This window comes from Ischnura elegans, chromosome 4 (genome assembly GCF_921293095.1).
Source record: "Ischnura elegans chromosome 4, ioIscEleg1.1, whole genome shotgun sequence".
In the NCBI taxonomy this organism is placed as follows: domain Eukaryota; kingdom Metazoa; phylum Arthropoda; class Insecta; order Odonata; family Coenagrionidae; genus Ischnura; species Ischnura elegans.
In genome coordinates, this window is record NC_060249.1 from 54012043 (window position 1) to 54038280 (window position 26238).

Genomic DNA, 26238 nt, shown 5'->3' on the forward strand with positions numbered 1-26238 from the left:
TTATGAGCCTCCTGAGGGACCGCAGAATTGACATCGACACCGAGGAGTTATTTCATTTGGTCGCTGCAAAAAAAGCTAGAAGGCTAAATTCAATTTTATAATAATATTTTTATATTTTCCTTTAAGGGTTTATAATAAATATGTATATTTAACCGTATACGCTATTTTATTTATCTTATAAAAATAATTTTATGTTTGTCTACTATTCCATAAACCCCCCTCCCCCCTCCCCCCCCAAAAATATTTTCTAGCTACGGCCTTGGTTCTCAGTACCAGGAGTAATCACACTCATTTTATCAAGTAAGATATTTAAGATATATAATGTTTCTTAATGCTAATTCAAGCCTCATTATAAATTGGTATGAATTCCCAAATGTATTTTCTATATGTATGCAGATAAAGTTTAGTTTCTATTCACCCTATTTAACTGTATTCCAAAATAGTTGATTAGTCTATTCCAGAGAATCAGGTCATCACTCACTGCATTTATCATAATCATTCTTGTTTTGTATCAATGAATTTTGTTGCACATTACTCATAAATTTCAGGTGTGGAGGGGCAACAGGATGTGTGACCACAAATGGCTCCCCACGAGACCTGAGCAAGTTCCGGAAGCTTTCCCGATATATTATGCAAGAAGATAAGCTGCAGTCTCATGTAACAGTAAGGGAGGCCTTGAGAACTGCTGCAGATCTGAAGTTGGGCAATCTTCTGTCAAACTTGGAGAAAGATAGAACAGTGAGTAGCTGGTCTCATTATGAATACTTTAACTTAACACAAACTTGAGATAAAAATTACTTTTGCTCTTTGAGTAATTAATTATGTTACTCTGCATGATAAAAAAGAAATTGAATTTTGAAATTTCAGTTAAAAAACGCAGAAATTGAATTTTAGAATTTTAGAGGGAAATAAATGGATTTAATTCCAAGCTAAGAGCTAATGTGCCTTGAGTGAATATGTTGAATTTTAAAAATTTTCTTAGAATGGTAAACCTTAAAATACAACACAATAGAAATTAAATATCCAATTCTTCTTCAAAATACATATACGCGGACTATTAAATGCATAATTAACTCGGAAATCACCCAGGATAATGTATTTGTGATACCGTATTTACCCGTAGAAGCTGCGCACCTTTTTTCCGGAAATTATGCTGGTGAAAAAAATGGGTGTGCACGGGTTACATGAATCTTCCAAATTGTAATATAAGCCGTGTACCATTTACCCTCAACTTCTTATTGTTTATTTCTGCAGAGTTAGGCATTGAAACTAGGAAACCTTCGCAGGAATTACATTTCTGACATCATTTAGCCTAATCATCCATGGCAATGTAAATTTATCAATATCAAATCGAAAAACAAATCACGAGTTCCTATAAAAGACCGCACCCAAAAAGCATTAGGAAGTTTTTTTTCCTCACGAGCCGGGCCAAAAATGGGGGTGCACGGGATACACGTGGGGGCGCCTTACACGAGTAAATACGGTGATACTAATGCAGGGGCGCAGCTAGGAATTAAGGCTGGGGGGGGTTTAGGTGCAACTAATACCGGGGTGTGTGGGGGTATGGAATACCCACCAGGATAAGCGGTAGGTGCGAGATTAATAAATTGCCGAATTTTAAGGAAAATGGTTAAAATGGTGAGTTTTACGGCTTTCTGAGGGATATTTTATTAATCCTTACTCTATTCTATTTATAAAATCAATCCAATTAAGTAAAATGGAATTAACTTAAAATTTCTCTGAGCTCTGGGGGGGGGTTTTATCCCCCAAAATTCACTCAGTTGTAATTTGCAATGGGAAGAACGACAGTGCCTGAGGCACTGAGTGCATCTCAAATAGCATGGCATTAAATCAGGTTCACTAAAGAGTTACTATAACAGCATTTTTACTTTCCAGGTAGAGGAAATTATAGCCTGTCTGCGGCTGCAGAGGTGTAGTGATACACGAACTCAAAACTTGTCTGGTGGTGAGAGGAAAAGGCTTTCAATAGCGCTTGAGCTGGTGGATAATCCTCCTGTGATCTTTTTGGATGAGCCAACTACGTGAGTAACTATTGCTTTGCTTACCATTTAATTGCCTCTAACATTAGTTAAAAGAGTTTTTATAGAACCAGTGGTGGAAAGCCACTTGTATATGCATATCACACCATAGGTGGATTCAGGATTATGAAGGTAGTAGTAGTAGTAGTATTTGTGTTTAGGGTGCCTCGACAACTAAGGTCATTTGCACCACAGACAATCTATAAAAACAAAAATTTTAAAAGATGCATTAAAAAAAAAACATTTAAACATTCATAAAAAATTTGAAATAAAAGGGGTTGTCAAATTATAAAAAGGTTGGAATTTAAACACTGTTAATTAGCCCGGTCTCTATTAAAAACTTTATCACTCGGCTGACACTATCAGGGTCGTCTCCTAGGATGTGCCCTAGGTCTCCTCCGATGTTCAGCCGATGGCGCACAGAGCGGTATTTCTCACATTCAGTCAGGAGATGTCTCACAGTAATGGGAGAGTCGCAAACATCACATAGGGGGTGGAATTCTCTCTTCGGTGAAGAGGTACGAGTGGGTCAGAGCGCAGTGCCCAATTCTCAATGGTGCGATTGCGACCTCCTCCCTGCAGATTATGAAGGTATGAAATACCCAGAAGAGAGGGGCATTCTCCAGTGCAAAATTTTTTAAAGAGCTACACTGTATGATATATACAATTCAAAGTTCTCTCACATTTCGGACTTTTAGCAATGCATTTGTATACTTTATACACTCACTTTGCTCCTTTACAAGGATACAAAAATCTTTTACCTAATGAAACAAAAAAATTGTTAATAAAATTTGGGGTGGGTCATGACCCCGGGGTCATGCCTGTGACTTCCCCCAAATCCCCCACCATATCAGACCTCAGATGTATTATCACCTCCAAGGTGCCAAGGAAAGTGATGAACTAATATACACTGTAACCAAAATCCTTCCTTTTACAGAACACATTTCTAAATTTTGTTATTGGCTGTGATAACAATGTTGCCTGTTTCTTGGCATCACTTCTAAGGATTAATTCAATAATCACACCTCTGAACCCTTAATAAGCCCAATCATGCTTAAAGTTGGAGGTCATTACAATACATCCTGCAAAACAATGCCTTGCAAAAATAATTTTGAAACTAAATTTTCCCATGAATACTAAACTTTCAAGATATTTCCATGAGAATAGGGAATCATTATCAGCAAAGAAGATTTTAGAATTATGTACATCATTTTTTCTTTTGTAATTTTTGTCTGATAATTATTATTTTAGAAATGAACAGGAAATAGACAACACTCTTGGCCACCAGGTAGCCACTGGTATCTTTGCTGCATCCCAACCGGTACACGAATGAATTATGTATATAGTTTTCAAATGATTGGAATCTTTAAGATCAACACCTTGGAAAAAGTTTTTGAAAATTCACTATCTTTGGTCACATGCAGTGGTGGATCGAAAGAGGGGCTGAGGGAGCCATTGCCCCTCCCTTGGGAAAACAATTTACCCTAGATAAAATGGCATTTTTTTCTTGGGCCCTCTTTACTGCTAGGAGATAATTCCCTAGGTCCTCCAATCTCCCCCCTTTGACCCTATCCTGGATTCTCCACTGGTAGTGTGTAATATTTCATTACGGCTATCACTTAAATTAGGAAACAGCTAATATTTATTAACCTTTGAATGATCTGTTTTACCTCTGTTGACTATAAACTCAACTTGTATTAGCTTAGTTAAGAAAAATTGACGAAACCCTAAATTATCTACTTTCTAACTATGACAGTGTATCTAAACTGCCTCTATGCCTCTACTTATTGAGGGTATTTGGTGATCAAAAAAATTGATTTTTCAATAATGTAACTTTTCAAATCTAGACTATATATTACATTGAGAAACCAATTTTCAGACCGATCAGAGAACTTTTAATTTTGACCAAATCCGGCAATTTCATTATTTCGTCATCTCAATAACATTGGGAGATATGATTTCGCATCATACAAATGAGCAGAAAAGGCTGCAGACCTACGCTAGAGTGGTCTGGGGAGTCAGAAACCCCCTATCAAGAGATCAACTCAATTTTCACAATATTTGCCTACAATTGCAAGGTATAAGGATGAAGTTATGCCTCGCAAATATTTGGAAGCTGCTTGTTTCACCTCGATGCCCCTATACATAGGCTACACGGCACATATTTTTAGCTATTTACAGAGAAGATGAGCCATATCTCAGCTGATGTGATCAGTTAGATTCAAGGTAAACCAATGTGAAAACAAGCCATCAAAGTTATCTCATGCGTAAGCTGTTTTATTCCTGAGGGATATCTATTTTATTTCCCTCTTACTACCAGTCTTCAATTTTTTATGAGTAACTTCTCTTTAGGTGTATGTGTGCTACATATTCCACATTAGAATTGCAGTACCCATGTACATGTATGATAAGCTCTTATAAGTGATTATTTTATTATTTTTTTATCAGATTTTTATATTTTATATTCATGATTTATGTACAGACTATGTATGTGGTCTAGATGTGAAAAAAATTCATACCTCATATGGCATTATATAACATATTGTTATTTATTTATAAGCGTCATGTATTGCAGATTGAGCACATTTCTCAATGAAAACCATTTATTCCACAATTTTAGAGGTCTGGATGATTTATCATCAGCACAGTGCATCTTACTACTTCAGCAGCTTGCCAAAGGTGGACGCACCATCATATGCTCACTTCATACACCAAGTGCACGACTCTTTGCCACTTTCGACCATGTGTACCTAGTTGCAGATGGGCAGTGTGCTTACACAGGACCACCCCATCAAATTGTTCCTTTTTTACTAAGGACTTTGTCGCTTGCCTGTCCAACAACTTATAATCCAGCTGACTTTGGTAATTATCTGAGATAACTTTCATGTGGTGAAAGCAAAACAGCCTGTGCTATCCTAATGATGAAATTATTCAAATGCAGATGTTTCGGTGAGGTGTAGATATAAGGAGCTGAAACTGCTATGGCTAGGTTTGCTGTTTTCATTAAGGAACTAATGATGATTCTCAGTTCTATGGTTATTTCAAAATATCAATTCCTAAACTATTGAACTGGCAAAATTCCCTAAAAAATTTAATGCTCTGATGCTATCAAAACTATGCCACATATCACTTTTGAGTTAAGTAATTTAGTAGAAAGGGAGCAAAAAAATTGCAACATTTGTTAAAATGTATTTCTTCTTGATTACTCACATAGTTTTAACATCTTGGCCTCTATTCTATACGCTGTGCACATCATGGAAAAATCTTCCTTGCAGGTTCTTTTATGCTATTACTATTATGGTGTGGTAAATTACTCAATGGAAAGTTTTTGTTTTCATAAATTTTATGAACCCTACTTAAAAAGGCGTGGTAGAAATAAAACCTTTTGTATTCTGTTTATGTTTAATTAATGATGCATAAATGAAGTTTGTGTGATACTAAGTAAAGTTTTCCATTCTGTAGCTCCAGATTTGAATTCAAGTATGTATGTGATAACTGGGAGTTTTTCAAGAAATTGTATTCCATTCTGGAACATCGAAAAAACCAATTATGATTTAATGTAGAGCATTTATTAAAACATGCAGTCCCTAGTCTTGCCAATGTCTCTCTTCTCTAGAGTCAATCTTCATAATATCTCTTACCTATCAACCTCTTTTTTTAACTTTTGTAATTCAACTGATATGCCATACCATTGCCATTAATTTCACGGACAGGTTTTAATTTGAAGTTTTTTGTATACAATGTGCTTATTTCAGTGATAGAGGTCTCGAGTGGAGAGTATGGGGACCTGACTGAACGTATGGTAATAGCTGTGGACAATGGTCGAAATAGATGCTGGACAGAAGAGAATACTACTAACAAAATCACTGCTCCTGAATCTAAGAATGCTGATGCTAATGTTCCTGGTTAGATAAATATTCATTTTGAAATCATCTTTTAATTTTTTTGGCTCTGCAGTAGAAGTAACTGCCACTAATTATGTATTGTAGGTACGGAAGAATCCAGATCAAAGCAAGCAAATGATGTGAGAATAAGGAGAGGAAAGCAGAATGACTATCAGTTTGCCACATCAGGCTGGACCCAGTTTCGTATTCTCCTATATCGAATGCTGCTGCAGTCTTTCAGGGATTCTGTAAGTGAGAAATTTCAGCCAAGCAAAATGAAGACTTTAACAGAGTGAAGCTTTAGGGAATTATTGGTTTTTTCTTCCTAAGAAATGGTGGGTCCCATCCGTAGTAACACAGTCTGTTGGCCCAACATTGTTTTTGGTAGGCCCAATGGTGCCTACCAAAAAACAACGTTGGCTCAACAGACTGTGTTATTATGGATTACCGCAATCTTAATTCACTTCATTTATCATAGGAGCAATTCTGTAACGATGAGTTGGATTCAAGCAATGCCTTGAATGAAATACTGGTCTACTTGATTGGGAAGTAGCCAATTCTACTAAGTATAAATTTGTATCCTGAGTTTTCATAGACTCAAGATGTGATCAGATCAGTTAATAATGTTTTGTACTTAATGAGTAATGTCCATTCTAAACATTGATGCCAATCTCAATTATATGCGCTTCAGACATTCACTGTTAAATGATAGCATACTTCATTTCTTCTGACAATCAACGAGCATGATGTTATATATGTATTCAAATAGATACATTGAGTCTAAGTAAATTCTAACATTTATTTTCAGTAATTTCAATCAGAAAAAAAATTTTTTTGATCAAAACTGAGGGAAGTTTCAACGATTTTATAAAAAGCTATTCTTTCATTTACAGAACTATCTGCTGCTGAGGTTCACAATGCACGTTGCCCTTGGTTTGCTGATCGGAGGACTATTTTACGATGTTGGCAATGATGGAGCCAAGACCATAGTGAATTTTGGCTTCTGCTACACTTGTATTATTTTTTTTCTCTACATTCCTTTGATGCCAATTCTCTTGGAGTGTAAGTTTTTGATGGTTTAGGCTAGTTATCTTTCAATCTCACTGTATATATCTCCAGTACCGAAACACGGATTTTTGTCAAGGGGGCAAATATCAGCTTGCCACCTCTTTTTCCGCTGATTCCCCCCCTCTAATTCATCCACCAATAAAATATAATACCTCTGTAAGCTGATGCACAAAGGTTAAGAAAAAGACTTCGCTGTTCCACAAAATAAAGTATATTTGCAACCGGTTTCGATACAGCGTATCATCATCTGGCAATGACAAGTATCAGTACATAGAATTTATACCCTTGAAGGCGTTAGAGGGGCAGTGGAGTGGAGGTGGAGAAAGGGGGGGAATGGGGGAGGGGGTAAGGGAAGGGAAGGTAGGTTTGGGAAGTACGTCGCTGATGGGTCACTGCACAGGGTAGCCGAGGGTTGGTGACCTCCCCCCTTTCTCCACCTCTACTCCGCCACCCCTCTAACGCCTTCAAGGGTATAAATTCTATGTACTGATACTTGTAATTGCCAGATGATGATACGCTGTATCGAAACCGGTCGCAAATATATTTTATTTTGTGGAACAGCGAAGTCTTTTTCTTAACCTTTGTGCATCATGAAGGAGTACCACCATGTTACGCCAACCACCATCGCATTCCTCTGTAAGCTATTTTTCGAGATGCCACAGTTGAAATTACATACTGTATATTCGCAATTGAGAAGTTTTATTTATGAACAACACTTATATTAATTCATAAATTACACTTACACAGAAAAATACTTATATTAATACACTTCAATACATTTATGTGTGACTAATACAAATAATTTGTTTGCATTGTGACTCAATAGCAACTATGCAAAAATTTGAAGTTCCCTTTTCAAATTTTACTGCCTCCAGAAATTTGCTCCCTTACCCCACCATAGATCCTGGCCTGCATGCATCTGAAGTGCTAAATTTTAATGCATATATTCATGTTCAATGGAGCCCATGTTATGCTGCTCCATTAACCATTTTTTGGATTATCTGCCTATCATTTCACTAGTCATGCTCTTCAAGAGCTCTCTCTCCTCCTTTTCAAATCTTGAATGGATTATCTGTCTCATTAGATTATACGTTTTTCAATTCCTCGAAATTCATTTGAATAAAGCTCCTCTGTTTATCCTATCTCCTCAAAGTTGAAGTCACATAGATACAGATTTTTTCACTAATTGTAAGAGATTCCATTTTGACCATGTCTGCTTTGCCTGACCTCTCACATGATTTATTTTTAATTCCATTTTTGTTTCTCTGTAGTTCCAAAAGAAGTACAGCTGCTAAAAAGGGAGCATTTTAACCGTTGGTATGGTCTGAATGCATATTTTTGTGCATTTACTATAGCAAGGTTACCTACTCAGGTAATAGTTTAATTATAAATAATTTTGAGACTCTGTACCTATTTTTCCGCATCTATTATTTATCTTCCTGGAACAAATATGAATGTCATTGAAATTATTTATTAATGAATATCATAAGGCACATTCAAGTTGCAACGTAGAAAAGTTTTTTTTTATTAAAATTGTTTTAAACTAATATCACTTTTCTTGGAGTTAAATAAAGTTTGTTCAAAACTTTTGATTTGAACTACATTTACCTTTGCTTCTGGGGGGGGGCAGCCCAAATTTAATATTTTTATTAGATTTTAATATGGTCTATTCCTTAGGAAGCTTGCATTGTCATTTTGTATTTGAAAGCCTTTCAAATATTTTAATTTGTATTGTGTATTTAATTTTCTTAGTCTATACATGTGTATATTTTTATCCAGAAATCTGTATTGTCATAATTAAGTCTAAGTTGTTTTTTGCCTCAGAGCATTTATGATATTAAGATTGAAAAGTAGCCCTTTGTTTATTTTTTTGTTTTAGCTGTTCCTTGGCCTTCTTTACATATCAATAGTCTACCTTCTTTCTGGTCAGCCATTAGAATTTGTCCGGTGTACGCAGTTTGTCCTCATTTGCCTCATGGTGTCGATTGTGTCAGAGAGTTTGGGACTAATCATAGCATCAGTTCTTAACATTGTGGTGAGTATGCACATGAATGCATAGCAGTACCCTGAAATTATTGAGAGTAAACTTCTAAAGAGTTAGTTTCTTTCTCTAATATTTGGTATGACATTAAACCCTTTGCATGCCTTTCACGTATGTCATGGATGTAAATGAATTGAAAGAAATTAACTCATTCACAATCTAACATGAAAAATGTAGGGATATTCATCCATGTAGGTGAAAATACAGAATAGGAATAGTAATAATAATAGTACTTGTTTAAAATGTTTCATTCAACCATCTCAATATTAAATGCATTCATCTATGCACTTATTAATAAGAACTAAATAAATTACTCAAGGTTAAATTCCTTACATTATTTAATTGTAAGTATCATGTGAGCCCTTCTGTGTGGAAAAAATACATATTTGATTCTTAGGCAACATTTTTGAAATTCTATGTATGTATACATCATCAGGGTAATGAATTATTATTTTTTAGGCCCAATCAAATCTTTTTGCATATGTTTTATACCATTGGTCATTTCACATATGATAAATAGACTCACCAGATTCCATAGTGAGATGCTGTGTGGAAGTCTGGGGAAATACAAAATTCTGAAATATTGGCTGAGAGTCATCGAATATTTATTCAAAGAACTAAAGAACCTCCAAACATACTTCTTGTAGAATTGGGCTGATTAATGCAATCCAGAGCATTCCTTATGCATGATGTTTTATGGGTGGCTTAGGTATAATGTCCCTCCATGAGTGTCTGCTTTTGTTTTGAAGTGGAGATGAAAACCTGAAGGAGGGTTGTATTCAGATGTATGTATGGTTATCTCTCCTTTTGACATTCACCTAAAATCAAAATTGAAATTTCTGTTTTCTTTTTCTTTTGGTTAGAATGGAATGTTTGTTGGGCCAACACTGAGTGTTCCTTTGATGCTCTTGGCGGCATACGGCTGTGGTACCACAGGAACTTCCCATGTTCCCCTACTCATCCGCCTTCTAATGCGTTTAAGCTACCTACGTTACGGCTTAGAAGGAATAATAGCATCAGTTTATGCAGGTGACCCTCCGAGACCTTTACTGCCGTGCCGTCCACCAGCTGACTATTGCCACCTCCGGGAGGCAAATTCAATTATGCGTACAGTTGGAATGGAGGTACGGGAAAATGAATTAGGTCAAATGTTAACATTGATTGACAATAATCTTTCACAGGCAAAAATATTCTGCTGAATAACATGGTACAATTTTGCATGAAAAACACTTGTAATTTTATTTATATGACAAAAAATTTTGTACCTGTCCATTTTGTGTACTGTTCCACTTATCTTGTGGCTCACTGTGGTTTCAATTGGATTGAGCTTACTCTCTCATTAACCCTTTCACTGCTGTGAGCGTATCTAGTACGTTCGCACGGCAGACTGCTGTGAAAGTAGAATCTGAGTTTTTCCCGGCGTATGCAAGGATAGAGTTTATCCCGGCGTATATGAAAGGACCCTGATTGGCCCTGAAAGGACCAATCAGGGCCCACTTGAACGGCCCTCATGTGTATAAATACCGGAGAAAAAACTTGGCTCAACATTAACCCCTGATGACGATGACGGACTTAGTCATGGAAACGTTGGGAACTACAACCCGATACGACACCCGGTGGGAAACCCGAGAAATATTCCTGCTGTGAAAGTACTTTTTCTTCCTCCCTGCCATGCACTTTTGCAAAAGCACTTTGAAGGGTCCCTAATCCAGGACCCTTTCCTCGACAAGCTCACCCACGCAGGACCATCTCATCGACCCTGCCAGCAGGGGGCCTCCCTCCTGAAAAATGACCGCTCTGACTGCAATTTGAAAATCAATCCGATCATCAAAAAATGATTGTTTTCATAGCACTGCTGCCAATCAAGCAATCAAGTACGTCTTTCTGTAGTGAAAAATAACGATTTTGTTAACTTTTCTGAAATGGCCATTTTCCAGTGGTCCGCAGCCACTTTATTAGCAACGTTAACAAAATCGTTATTTTTCACTGCAGAAACACGGTTCAAAGACGTACTTGATTGCTTGATTGGCAGGAGTACAATGAAAACAATCATTTTTTGATGATCAGATTGATTGATTGATTTTCAAATTGCAGTCAGAGCGGTCACTTTTCTAGAGGGAGGCCCCCCGCTGGTAGGGTCTATGAGACGGTCCTGTGTGAGTGAGCTCATCTAGGATAGGGTCCCAGATTAGCGACCCTTTGGAGGGTGTACCATGCCCATTATTGAAGTACCTGCTCAATGGGCCCACAAAACGCATTTTAACCTTTTCGCCGCATATGAAGAGAAGGTTTTCCGAGATTGAACAGCATCGAAAGGGTTAAAATGTGCATTGGTCTTTAAGAAATTTCACTTTTCTTGTTATTTATGTACTACATGTTTCTAAAGGTAGTACCGATGGAGGTTGATAACTTCTTCACATTAATTTGAAGGACAATAATTACATACCATACTAAGTTTATCATCTGCTAGTCTCTATATATGTATATATTTACTCAGTATTTTATGACTGTCAAGAACTTCGTTATTATTTTAGCTCTGGCTCATTCTGGTCATGAAGTCCACATGCTTCTTAAAAGAATGAGGAGCAGATTTAATGATTATTCTACCTATGGAAGTTGGATGTTGATTTGACATTTGATGATATTCACGCTTTGGAGTTATTGCTATTTCCAAAAAATGTATTTTAATTTGGATATTCGAGTTCCAGAATGAGATCGTTAGTAGCAGAAAACCTTCTTTTTTCCATTTACTGAATCCTATGCTAAAATTTGCAGGTATTGTTGTGTTGCAAGAATGACTATGCTTTACGAGATCATTTATTGATTGATCATAAATGCATTCATGCACTGTTATTTTTTGCAATTGTTCTGCAGTTTAGAACAGTAGTGGACACAGAAAAAACTCAAGGGGGGAGAGGGAGGGGGCAAAAATTATCTTGCGCCACCTTTACTTTTATCGCAATAACAGATAGTAAATAATCAAGTCACATACAAAGTTAAAGAAAGTTTGATTTAAACTGAATAAACACATATACAAGACAATATCATCTTACAATATAAAAAAGTTACAATTGTGGTTCTGCAATATTAGGCAATAGGGGTGGCCCAGCAGGGGGGGGGAGGCTACCCTTGGCCCCCCATAAGTATCTGCCACTGGTTTTAATGCCTGCAAATCATCCCCTTTCCTGCTGGTGGCTATAATAGGAAAACGTTTTCTGTGCTATGAGTAGCATGAGAATATTTTAAACCTCTCTGTGTGAAGCTCTTTTTTGGGGGTGAGTTGCCCAGGTATTTTCGCCCCTCAGATTCGGGACCCAGTTCAACCCTTCCCTGACCTTGGCCACTGGATTACACCCTCTAACCCATCATAGGACGAATCCACGGTCAACTTATTGCATTATCAACGTTTTTTCAACCAAACATTGTATTAGATTTTAAATAATTTACTCTTATAAAAGAATTACTAACACTTTTTAAGCATTATTGAATTTTGAACGGGTTTCTGGCGTTAATAACAACAAAGTTAGTAAATACAAGGTAATAAGGCTTTAAGTCCGTTATTTTTAACACTAAATATTCGTTTTAAAATCGCTTACTGACAGAGCAAAATGAAGAATTCATTCAGCACAGAGTTCAGGGAAACATCTCTTAATAATCACTTATTAAAATTGCCTAAGGTCGGAAAGTTTTCTTCGTTTGATAAGGTGTTAATAATCCTTATTTAAGCCAAGCGCTACCTGCTAGCAGGGTACTCAGCTACCTGCTAGCATCCTGCGTCGTATCAGCGCTCAGAGCCTCGCCCCAAGGTTACCTCACTTGCGGCAGCGGGAACCAGAACGACATCAAACGGAGATTTCCCGACATTCATACTTCGCGTTTTCGCGTGCTTGCAAATTTTCACTTTTCATTTAATCCCGAAAAATAGATATCGTCATTTAAAAATCTAAAAGCGTGAAATACGTACTCCAGGAGTAATAATCTTTCAATTTAGGCAATAAAAAAATAATAGGAAACCACCCTATTGCTCCCTCAGTGGTCACTTCCCTTCCTTTGCGTCAGCCAGAGCCGACACCCGATCATTTGCGTTGAAACATCCGTAACACCTATACCCGACGCCAGATCTTCTACGTATGAAAATGCCCGTCCTCTCCACCCTACGTCCGGCAGGAAAGGGTGAAAATTGGAGCTACTTTCCTTAAGTATTAGGAAAAATACTAAGTAAATAAATATATCTACTAACTCTGTCCTTTGATCTTTCAGGGGGTCAACTTTTGGGTTGCCTTGGCTTCTCTTGTGGCAACATTCATACTCTTTCGTGCTGCCTCTTATGCCCTGCTCAGATGGCGCCTCTGTGGTGCTGGCAGAGCATTCTCTGGAGCACGTTCACCACTCACCACTCTCAACTTAGTTGGCCGATTTGTGAAGACTCGCTTCAATCTCTCATCACACAGTGGTACAAGAGGAATGAGATTAGGTCTTGGAGGACCTTGAACTGTAACCTCTCTCTGTGATAAGCTCCATGGTGTGTTTTTTAAACTAATTAAATCTTCATTGGGCATGAAGAATCTGATAAAACAATCCTTCAGAAGGATTATTGTTTTTCCGAAGATCTGTAAGACATAATGCCAATGATCTTGTGATATTTTGGTATGAGATTTTACTTAACAGTAGATGAAATCTCATGTATTTATTAGAATTTTATTCGCTCCCACCATTAACAATCATTGTACCCAACTTGTATGGCATCCACCATAGGAGTCAGTAGGTACCTGTGTTTTATTTCCCGAACATTGCAATGTACTAACAAATTTTATAAATTATTTTGGAAAACTTGACGTGAGTTCACTCTCACTGAATAGCTATGTATACCTAAGTGAGTATCCTCTGCCACTGGATGAATAATCAAATGTGGCTTTTTTTGGACTCAAAATAAATGTTTTCAAGATATATGTTGAGGCTTGTGCTCAGGCATTATTTACGTGAATGACAAGATGAGAGCGTATATACTTGTAGTTTATTAGCTTCGTTGGAATGCTCTCAAAGGGACAAACCAATGGTGAAGGGACAGAATCCTGCCTCAATATATTTCTTTAAAATCCTTTTGTGAAGTTTTATAGAGCTTAAACCACAAGGTACCTGAAAAGCCTAATGACTGTGATTAGCGACCTATTATGAAGATGGTGATCCATATGGGACTGTCTCTACTTGGTATTGCACTTGTGTGGCCTTATTAAGTGATATGTACTTTCATGCAACTATGTTCCCAATGCATGCAGCAATGGCTGAATATTAAATCATGATTCAGATTTAAAGATCTCTCCTTGCACGATGTGGATCCTATCTCACTGTCCCTCCTAATTTCCAAGTAAGTAACAATGAAGAGGTCGATAAAAGTTCTTGCTAGCTCTAACCAAATTTGTTGAACTGTACCTTTCAATCATTATGCATATGCTGGCTTGTATAACTTACTTATCTTCCAATATTGCAAATATGGAAATACGTACAAGACTATCCATGTGTCAGCTTCATTTACATAAGTAGCTCTATAGGAAATTCAAATATTTTCTTTAGCAATTTTTGCTCATATTTTTTTATGTACTCTCTTAAGATTATAGGGTTTAATAATATTGATTCCAGCTTTTTTTCCTTTTATGTGTGTGTTTGCCACTGGGGTACTGAAAACTCCTGTATGTGTACCTTCAAAAGTTAAGAGAGACATCTCCCCAGTAAGGATGAGTTGGTTATAAAATTTTTTCGGTTCTCGGTACTGGTCCAGTTCTCCCCCCATTGGCTCTCAGTTCTCGATACTCAGTTCCAAGGATAAACTCTTTTTATCTGAATTATTGGCAAATTTAAATGAACAACCACAAGAAATTAATTAAAATAATTTCACTAAAGATGTAAATTAGCAGGAAAGCTCTGTAAAAAAAGCTTAAGATTGTCTCCATAATTTTATTTGCCAAGCAAAAAAGTTTGAATAACTTGTTGTTAAGGAATCCATGATTGACCATTACGTCACATTATATCATCTCCAGGTTTTGATTTTAAAAAATTTAACATTTCAGTGCTTATATGCTTAGAACACAGTTAGAAACTCCCCCAACTTCTGATGACATCATCCCTTAATCTGTTGTAACTTGTGAGTCAGTTCAAAATATATTCTGTATTCTACCATGTAGCTTAAATTCTTCATTAAAACTTTCATAGGTACTTGTCATGTTAAATAAAAACTTCTGGGCTATGTTGCCACATCAATTTTTGGGTGGTCCCAACGTTTCCCGACCAATGCTGATCACTTTCTCAAGGGAATCTGATATTAGTAACTTAAATTGACAACTTATTCGCATGCTTCACTGTCACAGTACTTATAATCTCAACAATAAAATGCTCAACACGCCGGTAAAGTGACACCATGGGTAAACTAAACGGCCGTGATCTAAGGCAAAATAGTAATGCAGTGTCGCATTTTGCAGGATAACCACACTTTTCAATGCCTTGCATAGGTTTATCAACTTACAAACAAGCTATCGGAACGCATTTTGCTCGTTTTTCGAAGAATTACTACATATGTACATGATTCAACTGATTCAACCGTGAGACCACTTTCAGACGAAATGATTTTGTGTTGGCTGCTGTTCATGGCAGGTCACATGGTGTTGCAAAGAGATTTCTCATCAGAAAGCCGCCTGAATTGCACGTGAACGGCGGCAGGAAAAAAGTCATTCCGTCTGCAAGCGGTCACAATGTAGTTTTTTGTGTATTTCAAGCCATAGGCGGCCCATCGCCGGGCCAGATTGAAATGGGTGCCGTGCCGTCAACAGCGCAATTCGACTCGTTTGAAGACATCCATAGAAACTGATGTTAAGTTGAAAGAACGGCGCCGTGCTGTGGACCAGTAGTGTTGCAACGAGACGAGACTTGCGCCACTCTCGTCTTATTCTCATTTTCCACACTCGCGTATCGTCTCGAGTCACGTCTCATGAACCCCAGTCTCGTCTCGGTCTTGTCCGACTCTCGCCTCGTCCGAGACATAAATAAATTCGCACCATAAAAAGCCGTTTTCTTTGTGTACTTAATCGCTGAATCGGAACCTCGAAAAAGGAAAGCCATTAATATAAATTTTAAACATAAATTGATATGGGCACCAATTACGTCAATGATTGTAAAATCATAGATTTTATATTATTATATTTATTGATTCTGAATGAATGAACTCGAAACATATAACGAAAAATTTTTAAAAAGGGAATGTAGACACAAATTTATTACAGAGAAATCCACCGAAGGCTTAAGCAAATTATTGCAAAAATAATATTAACCCCTTAAGCGCAGCGGGCATTTAATTAAATCCCATCCCAGTAGCCGGATGAGATTTAGATGACTTCACCTTTTTGGCATACTATCATTCAATAGTTTATAACTTTCATGACATTATCAGTATCCTTGAAATTTTTTGTAAAAATAATAGAATGTGCTATGTAGAATACTCTTTGAGTAGAGTACTCCATTATTTTTTTTCAGGAAATTTCAATAAATATTTATTGTTTTACATATCTCGTTCTCTAAACTAATGAATAAATTTTCAGTTTTTACAGATTTAAATTTAGTTTAGAACAAGCTGCGACATCTCTAACATTCCATGCATTTTTTTTACACTGACTAGGGATGTGCAAGTACTGGAAAATTTGAGTTGAGTAGTTGGTACTCGACTCGAGTGTTTCGAGTAGCTTTACTAATGTCGAGTCGAGTAGTTATGGTTGCAGAGCTTTTGAGGCTATTAGGTCCAGTAATCTGCCGACAGGAAGCGCGGCTGAAGCACATGGTTTCGAAGCTCCAACAAGAGACAAGAAAATATCTTTAAGGGGTCCTGGCAGTAGCGGATCCAGGATAGAAAAAAGGGGGGGCTAAGTTTGGGGTAAACACCCACAAGTATTGTGGGTCATAACAAAAATTGCCATTCTCTCTAGTGTAAATTGGATGTCCAAGGGGGGGCTATGGCCCCCTCCATCCATCCATCCATAAGATCCATCACTGGGTCCTGGTATACGCTGACTGTTTAGAAGGAATGTTATCTTATTGATTACTGTCCTCAAAAGAAGAAAAAAATGCAGAGCAAAGCACATAGTCTTTTCGCTTAGGACTAACAAGGCAGATCAAACACACTTATGGCTCGAAGTGATGACACACATGGAGAAGACAGAGAGAAGGCTATGAGCTTCTAAGGAAGATATCGTATCTCAAGCTGAAGTAGCTGACCCTTCTTGACGTCTCTTAAGCAGAATGGGCAGCAGTCTTCAAGATAGCACATTTGAAGAAAGACGTTGATTTTTAATACCAAATTCGTCAAATCGCTGTTTTAAAACGGAATATCAACGAAACATTAAATTAAAACCTGAAGGCATAAAATCGCTATGAATATTTTATTGAAAAGAAAAAAACATTTCTTCAAAAAGCAGAGTAATTAGTTTTATTTAAAATACCATTTCTGTTGGAGAAAAAATATTAGATACAGAAGTTCGGGAAGTGTACTGGGTATGCATGACGGCGACATACAAAATTTAAAGGGTGCATACTGGGTAAGCATGACGGCATTGAGAAGTTAAAAAACTTGGCCACAAATCGAGGCATCTGGGTTCAAATCCTGGTCAGGGTGAATGATTTTTCCTCCCAGAAATTTCGCAAAAATCTGCAAATAGATTTTTTCTATAGGTTTCTGGTCCCTTTTAGAATGGACTGCTTGCTGCTGAAATAAGATTTCCCTCCCATAACTGGTTTTTCTGGAGAAAATATAATGTATGGAGTTAGAATGAGTGGCTGATGCTGGTCAGGTGATTCAGTATGGACTTTTGGATAGCTAAATAATTCAAAGGAAAGTCGATTGAAGACATCCTTTTTTATTTTAATAACCTCAACACAATTTAGCATCATTATGCTAAATAAATGTCCTCACTAACCTCAGAATATATATCATGCAGGAAGAGGTACAGAATTATTTCAATTATCAACTGTCTTTATGCCGAGGTAATCCACAATTCCAAATGGGCATCATTTTCCCTAGCAAGCAAACCATAAGAAGGATTGCAAGAGCCCCTGAGCGATACTTTACACATATGCCAGAATTATCCGAGATATTTTTGCTGTAGGAGTAAGCACTGAAAATTCACACTATAGAAAATATATAGTTCTATTTATGCCGGATAAATTTTCCAAGGTTATTCTTGCAGGGGACAAGGAAAAGAAGTCAGCAATTAACACACTCTAACATGGCTCCAGATGTCACTCTCATGCATTCAGAAATTCATCTTTCGGCAAAAATTCTTTTTTTAAGTTACATAATTTATAAAAAAGTTACAATTGAATTATATTTCAAATTTAATACTTCATCAAAACGTAAAAGTTACTTTGTCTTAACAGAGGGGCATAGTTTTAGGGATAAAGCTATACCAAATACCAATTAAGGGCATACATCTGTATTTCGAGACTTTCAAGAGTCTTGTGGAAGTGGTATCGTCTCGTCTCATCAAAAAGTGGTCTCGTCTCGATTACTATCCAACAGATTCGTCTCGATTTCGAGACGAGAAAGTCTTGAGCCTCGCTGCAACACTGCGTGGACAGCGGCAGGCAAAAAGTCAGCTCGTTTGAAAGCGGCCGCAGCTACGGAAATGTTACCATATTGGCGAGAGCGACAAACCGACGAACCCTAAAATGGGAGTGTTAGCCAGCAACTCTCAAAAGAAAAAAATGTGGACGTCATGCATTCGGAAAGTAATAGATGGGTTTTTAAATCTTTTTTTCACTTTTCGGCCTTGAATACGCAGCAGACCTTTACAGCTTTGGGCACCAAATTCAAATCCACGCGACCATTCCGAGCCTGTTCCAAAGTAGCGACTTCATGCGATTGGTTCTCGATACCGGTTCCACAGGCCAAGAACCGGCAGTTCCGAGAACCAGGTACCTGAACCGACCCATCTAAATCCACATTGTATTAAGATAGAAACCAGTGAGATGAAAAGAAGAAAATCATGAAGCCATAATCATCTAGTTCTCCAGTTTTAAATCCTACATCCTTCATAACAAAAAATGGCTGCAATCAGATTATAATTTTGTGGCTTCTATTGTATACAAACAAGAGAGATAGTATCAGTAATTTAAAAAAAGTAACCCCTTCTTTTTCCTCATGAAGGCTATATTTATGTAATTTCATGCTTGATACCAAAAGTGGAAGACCATGTTTTAAAGATCAACCAGATTCACTAAAAGATGCAGGCTTTAATTAAACCAGATAACAAATCAATTATAATTTGAAATTCATGAGCAAAATTGTTTGAAGCACCTCAATCGATATACTTCAGTGAAATAACGTTTCGAAGGAGTTGTTCATTCATTACAATCTGGAAGAATAAGTTCATACCTCCAACGGTATTAAAAACATAACTCTCTCCATAGCACTGATACAATTGACAAATCTAAAAAAAGACTTAAAAAGATCTTAAGCTTACAATAAACTGGATTAAGTTCTTTAGAGTTTCCAACGGGGTGAGGGAATCCACCAGGTCCAACGATTCCAGGTCCATTATGTTCCCTTGCATCACAGAACGATCTACGAATACGACCATGGTTCAATATCAAAGGAAAAAAAACATTTAGAACTTAAGAAAATTAAGCCAGATGGATTCCACCACTCAGCTGGGAACATAAGAGAAATATTGAGAGATGGCATAACCTGCAGCTTAAAAATAAGAATGTGCTTTGAAGGTGCATCTCTTCTACGTAACAGACATAAGACACAGACTTAATTGCAATTGAACTACAACTTGTTAGAGGTAAGAGTAACAAAAGGCAAAATAATGTGTAAATTATGATGTACTGTGGGATTATCATAATATAATATATAAAAAGATAGGATTTTTTTGCTTGAAATAATCCAGAAAAGTCCTGAATCAATCAAAACAAAATTTTACATACATTTCTTGGCAAGAAGGCAATGGTTTGGATACTATTATGAATTGTTTCTGTAGGCAAATTATCGATGAATACTAAAAATTATTATTAATTTTAATGGGACAGCATTGAATTTGTTAACAGGTTAGCAATTTGTCTTATTAGAAAAATTTTATAATTAACAATGAGGGCTCATTTTATTCACCTCAATTAGATGTTTACATTGAAATGGCCATTGTTAAAATCAAACAGAAGGGTTCACGAGTCAATATGCAATGAGAATATTATATTAAGAATTAGTATCTGCATTGTGATTTGCGGATGACATAGTAATTCTATCGTATACAGAGAGGGATTGAAGATGACCAACAGATATGGAAAGGACAATAGCCAAATATGTATCAGCTAAAAAATCACGAAAAGGAAAGCTTAGATTGTAGCAAAAGAGAGGAGACCAGGACAAACATTCATCTAGGACAACAAACGGTATGTATTTCTGTATGGAATCGAGGCATGGACGTTGACAGCAGCAGAGACATTGAAGGTAGAATCATTCAAAATGTGGAGTTACAGGAGAAAGATGAAGATCAAATTAATTAGCTAAGCGAGCAATTGAACGATCAGAATTAGTTAAATATAGAAGTTTAATATGGATGTTATATCGAAGAAATATGCAATTAGAAAAATATTATCTAACAGGAGAGTGTAGAGGTTCAGTTTGATGCATTATGATGATGGTGGTGGTGTACAAAATAATATTGGTTCATAAATTTTCATTCAATTATTGAGATGCATAGGTATTTCCTGACAATTAAAGTTAACTTTTTCAATTATAATCATTTATAAGCAAAAATGTTTCATTGGTAATCTTTTTATAACGACTTAGCGTGAGACTACAATGGTTGTCCAGAAAATAAGTATCCCATTGAGCTGCAGCCACAAGGAACGATGCTACGCGGAATCTGGTGACAAGGGTGCGCAGTTCAGCTCCTTATCTCTCAGTCCCCGAGCAAGTGATCTGTCTGCAACAATCCACGCTGGCTAGGCAAACGTTAAAACTGGGGTGTCACTCACTTCTCCCGACAAGTGTAACTCACGTGCTGAGTGTCAACTTTCTGGGAAAAAAACTACGCATAGGCTGACATTCATTTTCAAATGTACCTGTGTGAAGCCTACCAATTATAGTGTAAGAGCACACAAGACTTCCGCAACGAATGCATAGAATTCAAAAACAGACATGTGCTTTCACGCCGTAAGGAAATTACTACTAATGTTTCTGTAGCCAATTTGATAACTACTTTAACCACACAAAAAATGCAATTGATTAAGGTTGGCTAATTTTCATTTCAGGAAGAAAATATAAATATAGAGCCAGTCTTGTCAGCGCTTCTCCTCTTCGACCCTTGATAATTAGAGCAGAGGTTATGCGAAAGGCACGAAGTAGTGAACAAATATGGCTAGTCAAATATTGAATGCGGGTATAGCATTTATCATCATCATTATTTTATAAATTCCATCCGTTCTTTAAAGTCCTATTTAAATTACCTTTAAGAATATTTCCTTATAAAAATAAATTAACAAAGTTTTTCGCCATTTGAAAATGGAAGCATTGCATTTGATTTTCAGAGGCCATACATCTGGAAGCCAACTGAAAACATTTAAGTCGAATCATTGAAACTCTATATGATAATCTATTAAGAGTAACACTTGAACACCAAGAAAACAAAAATCATGGAGATATGAAGATACCGATAGAAGGGGTAAGATAAAGGACATATGTGAGGCTGGAATGAAGTACGAAGAAGATACAGAATTCTAGGGTTTGACAGTTCTACTACTCAGGTAGTCTACTGGAGAATCATCACTTATGTTCCTCAGCTGTCAGAAAAGTGTAGCATTAGCCAAGAAAAACCATCAATTGAAGAAAGGTCTCTCAGTATGCATCAGAGTTTGTGTTGAAACTAGGAAGAAACTTTTTAAACTTGTTTCATGGAGTGTACTGCCACATGTATGTGACACATGGACCCTAATGAAGGGTGAGATGACGAAACTGAAAGCAGAAATGTAGACATGTGGTTTGGATGAGGGGTACAAGAAATTGAGGGGGCATACAGAAAGCTGATTGATCACGCAACAAATGAAGTAAATGCAGAAAAAGAACTAATGGAAAAAATTAAAGGTCATTACACAATTAGGTACTCAAGCAACAAACCTTCATATAAAATATTATAGAAGGAAAAATTCTTGGCAAAAGACAAAGTGCAACTAAGACTTTCACGAGATCAAGGGTTGACAATGGAAATGGGACCCAGCTTAGCTTCTCTGCACCAAAATTCTTGAATCCAGTCTCCAGAGCGGATTGAGAGCGCAAAGGAAGGAAAAGCAAATAACGCAAGGAAGATGTTATGAGACCACTAACAAGCAAGGGAGGAACAATTATGGGCATGAGGAAGGTTTTACAATAGTCATGCAGTTGAATTTGAACCATTACGATAAGAATAACCAAGGAGAGCAGGTCAGATGAGATGGTCGAATGTTTTTGTGCAGTCAGCAGTACTCTCGTTCATATGCATTACTTACGGCTGCAGGATTAACATAAGGGTACGTAGCATAGTATGCATGGACAAACACATACACTCATGCACACAGCAAGAACAATTTATCCACGGAGGACCTGAACCGTGACCATCACAGTGGTAAGTGAGGACTTCATCCCACTGACACAAATGAAAATTAGTTCTGCTGTCTGCACCATCAGTCGGAATGGTTTCCCTTACCAATTCAAACATGATGTCTTTCTTTCATAAGACTACCTCCTGTAGACATGCGTTGATCTTCGGGGAGTCGAGCATTTGGAAATGTCAAAGAAAGTTGCAAACAAGTGCGATTAGGATGTTCCAAAACAAGAATTTTAAAAAGAAAAAAACAAAGTAATCTGTTTTAATATAAAACAAACTTACATGGATCGCTCCAGGGAAATATTTTAAATCACAAATACACTCAAATATCTACTTCCTCTTCGAGGGCCCCCCTAATGTTTCTAGCTCTGTTTTCAATTGGATCAGTTCAAAATCTGGCACATATCTAACTTCTTCGTGTTCATCCAAGTGCTCGTGTATTCTAACCTTAACACCCTCTGGCAAAGCTTCGTGAAGGACATCAAAAAATATGGCTCCAAGAGTTGAAGATAAGTCCACAATCTGAGGGGTGCAAATTGTGAAATGTCAGACTCACTATTAATCATAGATACCAAATATATAATAATTACACCATGATATACACAAAAAAGGTTATTGCTATTACCTGCACGTTCCTCTCGTATAGTGTGAGGCCATACTCGCAATCCACAACAGAACTATCATGCTTCAGCTTCTTCACCAATAATTTCTGCGCCGGTGTTGCCCAGCTGATAAAAAATAAACACGTTACTGCAGAAAATATTCACTACAACCACACAGTTCACTTATACGGTAGATAACCCAGAAAACTATATTCGGTACGGGTATCATTACATACCTGTCTTCCACTTCGATACCCATATTTTCCGCTGTTCTATGGATAAATCCCTGAAAGCTTTCAAGTACCGGGAAATCATATCCTTTTATCTGTATATTCAAAGTGTCATAAGTTGCCACATCAAAAGGCGATTTTTCCTATTTAATTACCGAAATGGTTAAATCAGCGAATAACACAATTAGTCCAAGAGAATTATTATTATGCTTCAATGAATACCTGTAAATACTCCGGTTCATAAGTGAAAACTGCTCTCCTTGAGGTAACAGCTGTATTAAATTTGAGTAACTGAAATCAAAGGAACATAATAGAAGAGAATTCTTTGCATTGACGGTATTCAAAATTTTAATTAATCACACATCTATGTGGTATTCCCACAAATTATACGACTATGTGAGAATTACACAGAAAACTTACTTTTCTGAAAGCGCAAATTCTATTCATAACTGTGCTGCAATAAATATTAGCAAAGAATATTATCGTTTATTTTCTCAGATATTTGTGAACTCGGATACGATGGAACACGTGAATTAATATTCGTGCGTAAGATGTTTACAATAACCACGAATATTACGTAACAGGATTTTCACTTTTTCGCGTGAGTAGCAGTCGCTCCGCCCGAATTATAATTAGTTTTGAAAATAACCACTATGAGCGCCACAAGTCAAACATGTATGTAGGCATGGTCAGTAAGACTTTTACCGACCTTGATGTAGGTATTTTAACAAGGAAATACACGGCAGTAGCACTTAACGACGTCAATAAATCATATAAACAGGGCCGGCCCTAGCACGTGCGGGGCTAGGGGCGAACCTTCAGTGCGGGGCCCTTCACTTAAAATATTAAACTCGAGCATTTTGAATCCCTACCACTCTCTGGCTAAGTATGTGTTTCCCTCCCAAATTCAGACTTCGTAATTACGCGTTTTCAAAACTATCGTATTTTTTATTTTTTTTTCACGAACGCGGGGTCCGGGGCGGTCGCCCCGCCCTAAGGCCGGCCCTGCATATAAACCACACATTTAATGCATTTGAGAAGATTGTTAATTAAAATAGACCACTTTCATTCTTTCCTCCGTCGATCACAAAGTAAAATCAGAGCTGAAAATCAAAGGGGAATCTGTTGTTTTTTTCCAGATGCATTTACATATAATGCACATCAAGCAATCCCACTATCCAGCTTGATGGCTTGATCACGCCCAGAACTTTTTCGCCGTACCAACCAAGGAAATTTAAGCATCAGTAGAAATCCTAAGCTAGAAACAAGTTTTCATACCCTTTACTATGGCGAATGGAACCCTGGCTTCGAAGTATGCCCTGGCATCTTCTTCCATGGTGGCACCTTCCAGCAATCTTTCGAAGCACTAGTAAAAGCATCTCAAGTCTACACAATAATCATGAGTGTATGTTAAAAAAACAACCATCACATGACTTGAGTTTATCCACTGATAAGGGAAGGCAAGGCAAGGCATATGATATTGGCAATAATTATGAATCAACAGTTTATCGTAACCCATTCAATGAATATATTTTATTAATTTCTTAAGGCCTTGGCTTCTCAAAGCAATGAGATTGATAATTGAGTGAAGGGTGCCTCATTGAATCAGATTTTGCAATAAAATGGCAAATGTTATCGAAATTCTCTATTGTAGCTATTTTTGAAATGATTCACTATATGCATTAATGGAAGCCACTCCCTATATCAAGGGGCCGGGGGATGCAGCTAACACAAAAAAATAAAAATTCCCAGAAAATATAAAGGATGAAATACATTTTGAACCTCTGAAACCATAACACCTGGCAGTTTAGTTGGGTGTTGCGACTGGCACAGAGGAAAGCAAGCCTGGTTTCCTGACTCAGTATAAGATTGGTTATTCAATATAAGGTTTGCAGGAACTGGTGGATGTATATGCTAGGTAATCAGGGTAGGTAATTACATATTATTCAAGTATTCTACTGGTTTAGGTTTGCTTACATGGAGATTTTGGTGGGTTACACAGACCTTTTTATCCCTTTAACATCCAAATTTCCACTTTCCTTTTCAATTCACACAAAGGTCCACTCCCTTCCTATCTATTATTCCAATACTCTTTCTCCCCCGACTCAGCTTACCAAATATTCTTCCCTGCAACATGGATTTTAACATACCCTCTTCACCCAGTGCCCACGCCATGCAAATTTAGTATCACCTCCATATCCCCTTAACCCCTCACTTTCACTGACATATGTTTCAAAATTCCTTAGAAATATGCATCAAGGATTGGCTTTTAGCGAGACCTTTTCCATCGTACCATTGGCACCAAATCCTCACTATAACGGTACAGAACAGTGATATTTGGACAAGGTGTGAATACCGCATCAGCAAATTCTTTCATCGTACTGACTACTACCTAACCCTGAAATTATCTATCCCATCATATCTCTGCTGTGGAAAGGGTATTTCCCATAGAATTGGCTGGCACCATTAAGAAAACTGTGACGATTAGAGAAAGGATGCTTTGTCGATGAAATCCTGTCTGATTTTCTCCCGGGTGAGTTCATTGCAGGCCGACAATTCGATGGCTGCCTCTTCAGGGCATGGGCAGAGGCAGCCATCGAAACATCGGCCTACTATGAACTCACCTGGTGGAAAACCCAAGATTTCACCAGCACCATACGCTGGGAAAGAACAAGATCTTTCAGGATGCTTTTTCAAAGATATAGCAGCGGTTTGTTCATGGAGTCCACTTAAATCTTCTCTAGGTGCACTCGAT

General features: G+C 37.3%; 2 protein-coding genes across 3 annotated transcripts in view; one reads left to right on the plus strand and one right to left on the minus strand.

Annotated features, from left to right (window-relative positions):
• Positions 1-14338, plus strand: part of LOC124157497 (ATP-binding cassette sub-family G member 1-like) — an 83487-nt gene extending 69149 nt beyond the window's left edge. The window contains exons 3-12 of the mRNA XM_046532235.1: positions 549-738; positions 1897-2042; positions 4660-4901; positions 5795-5944; positions 6029-6171; positions 6817-6985; positions 8263-8363; positions 8871-9026; positions 9896-10156; positions 13293-14338. Coding sequence (XP_046388191.1) covers positions 549-738; positions 1897-2042; positions 4660-4901; positions 5795-5944; positions 6029-6171; positions 6817-6985; positions 8263-8363; positions 8871-9026; positions 9896-10156; positions 13293-13523 — 1789 coding nt within the window. The 3' untranslated portion in view covers positions 13524-14338. The remainder of the gene's footprint in view (positions 1-548; positions 739-1896; positions 2043-4659; positions 4902-5794; positions 5945-6028; positions 6172-6816; positions 6986-8262; positions 8364-8870; positions 9027-9895; positions 10157-13292) is intronic.
• Positions 14339-22897: 8559 nt separating this feature from the next.
• LOC124157498 lies at positions 22898-24091 on the minus strand. Of its 2 annotated transcripts, none has more exons than XM_046532237.1 (5): positions 23904-24091; positions 23706-23774; positions 23490-23578; positions 23277-23379; positions 22898-23173 (listed from the first exon to the last, which is right to left on the minus strand). In XM_046532237.1, exons 1-5 carry the CDS (start codon positions 23928-23930, stop codon positions 22982-22984), a joined length of 480 nt encoding a protein of 159 aa, XP_046388193.1. In that variant the 5' UTR covers positions 23931-24091; the 3' UTR covers positions 22898-22981. The 2 variants fall into 2 exon arrangements, with proteins under 2 accessions (XP_046388193.1, XP_046388192.1); XM_046532236.1 differs by having other exon boundaries at positions 23490-23626; positions 23904-24088.
• Positions 24092-26238: the final 2147 nt, after the last annotated feature.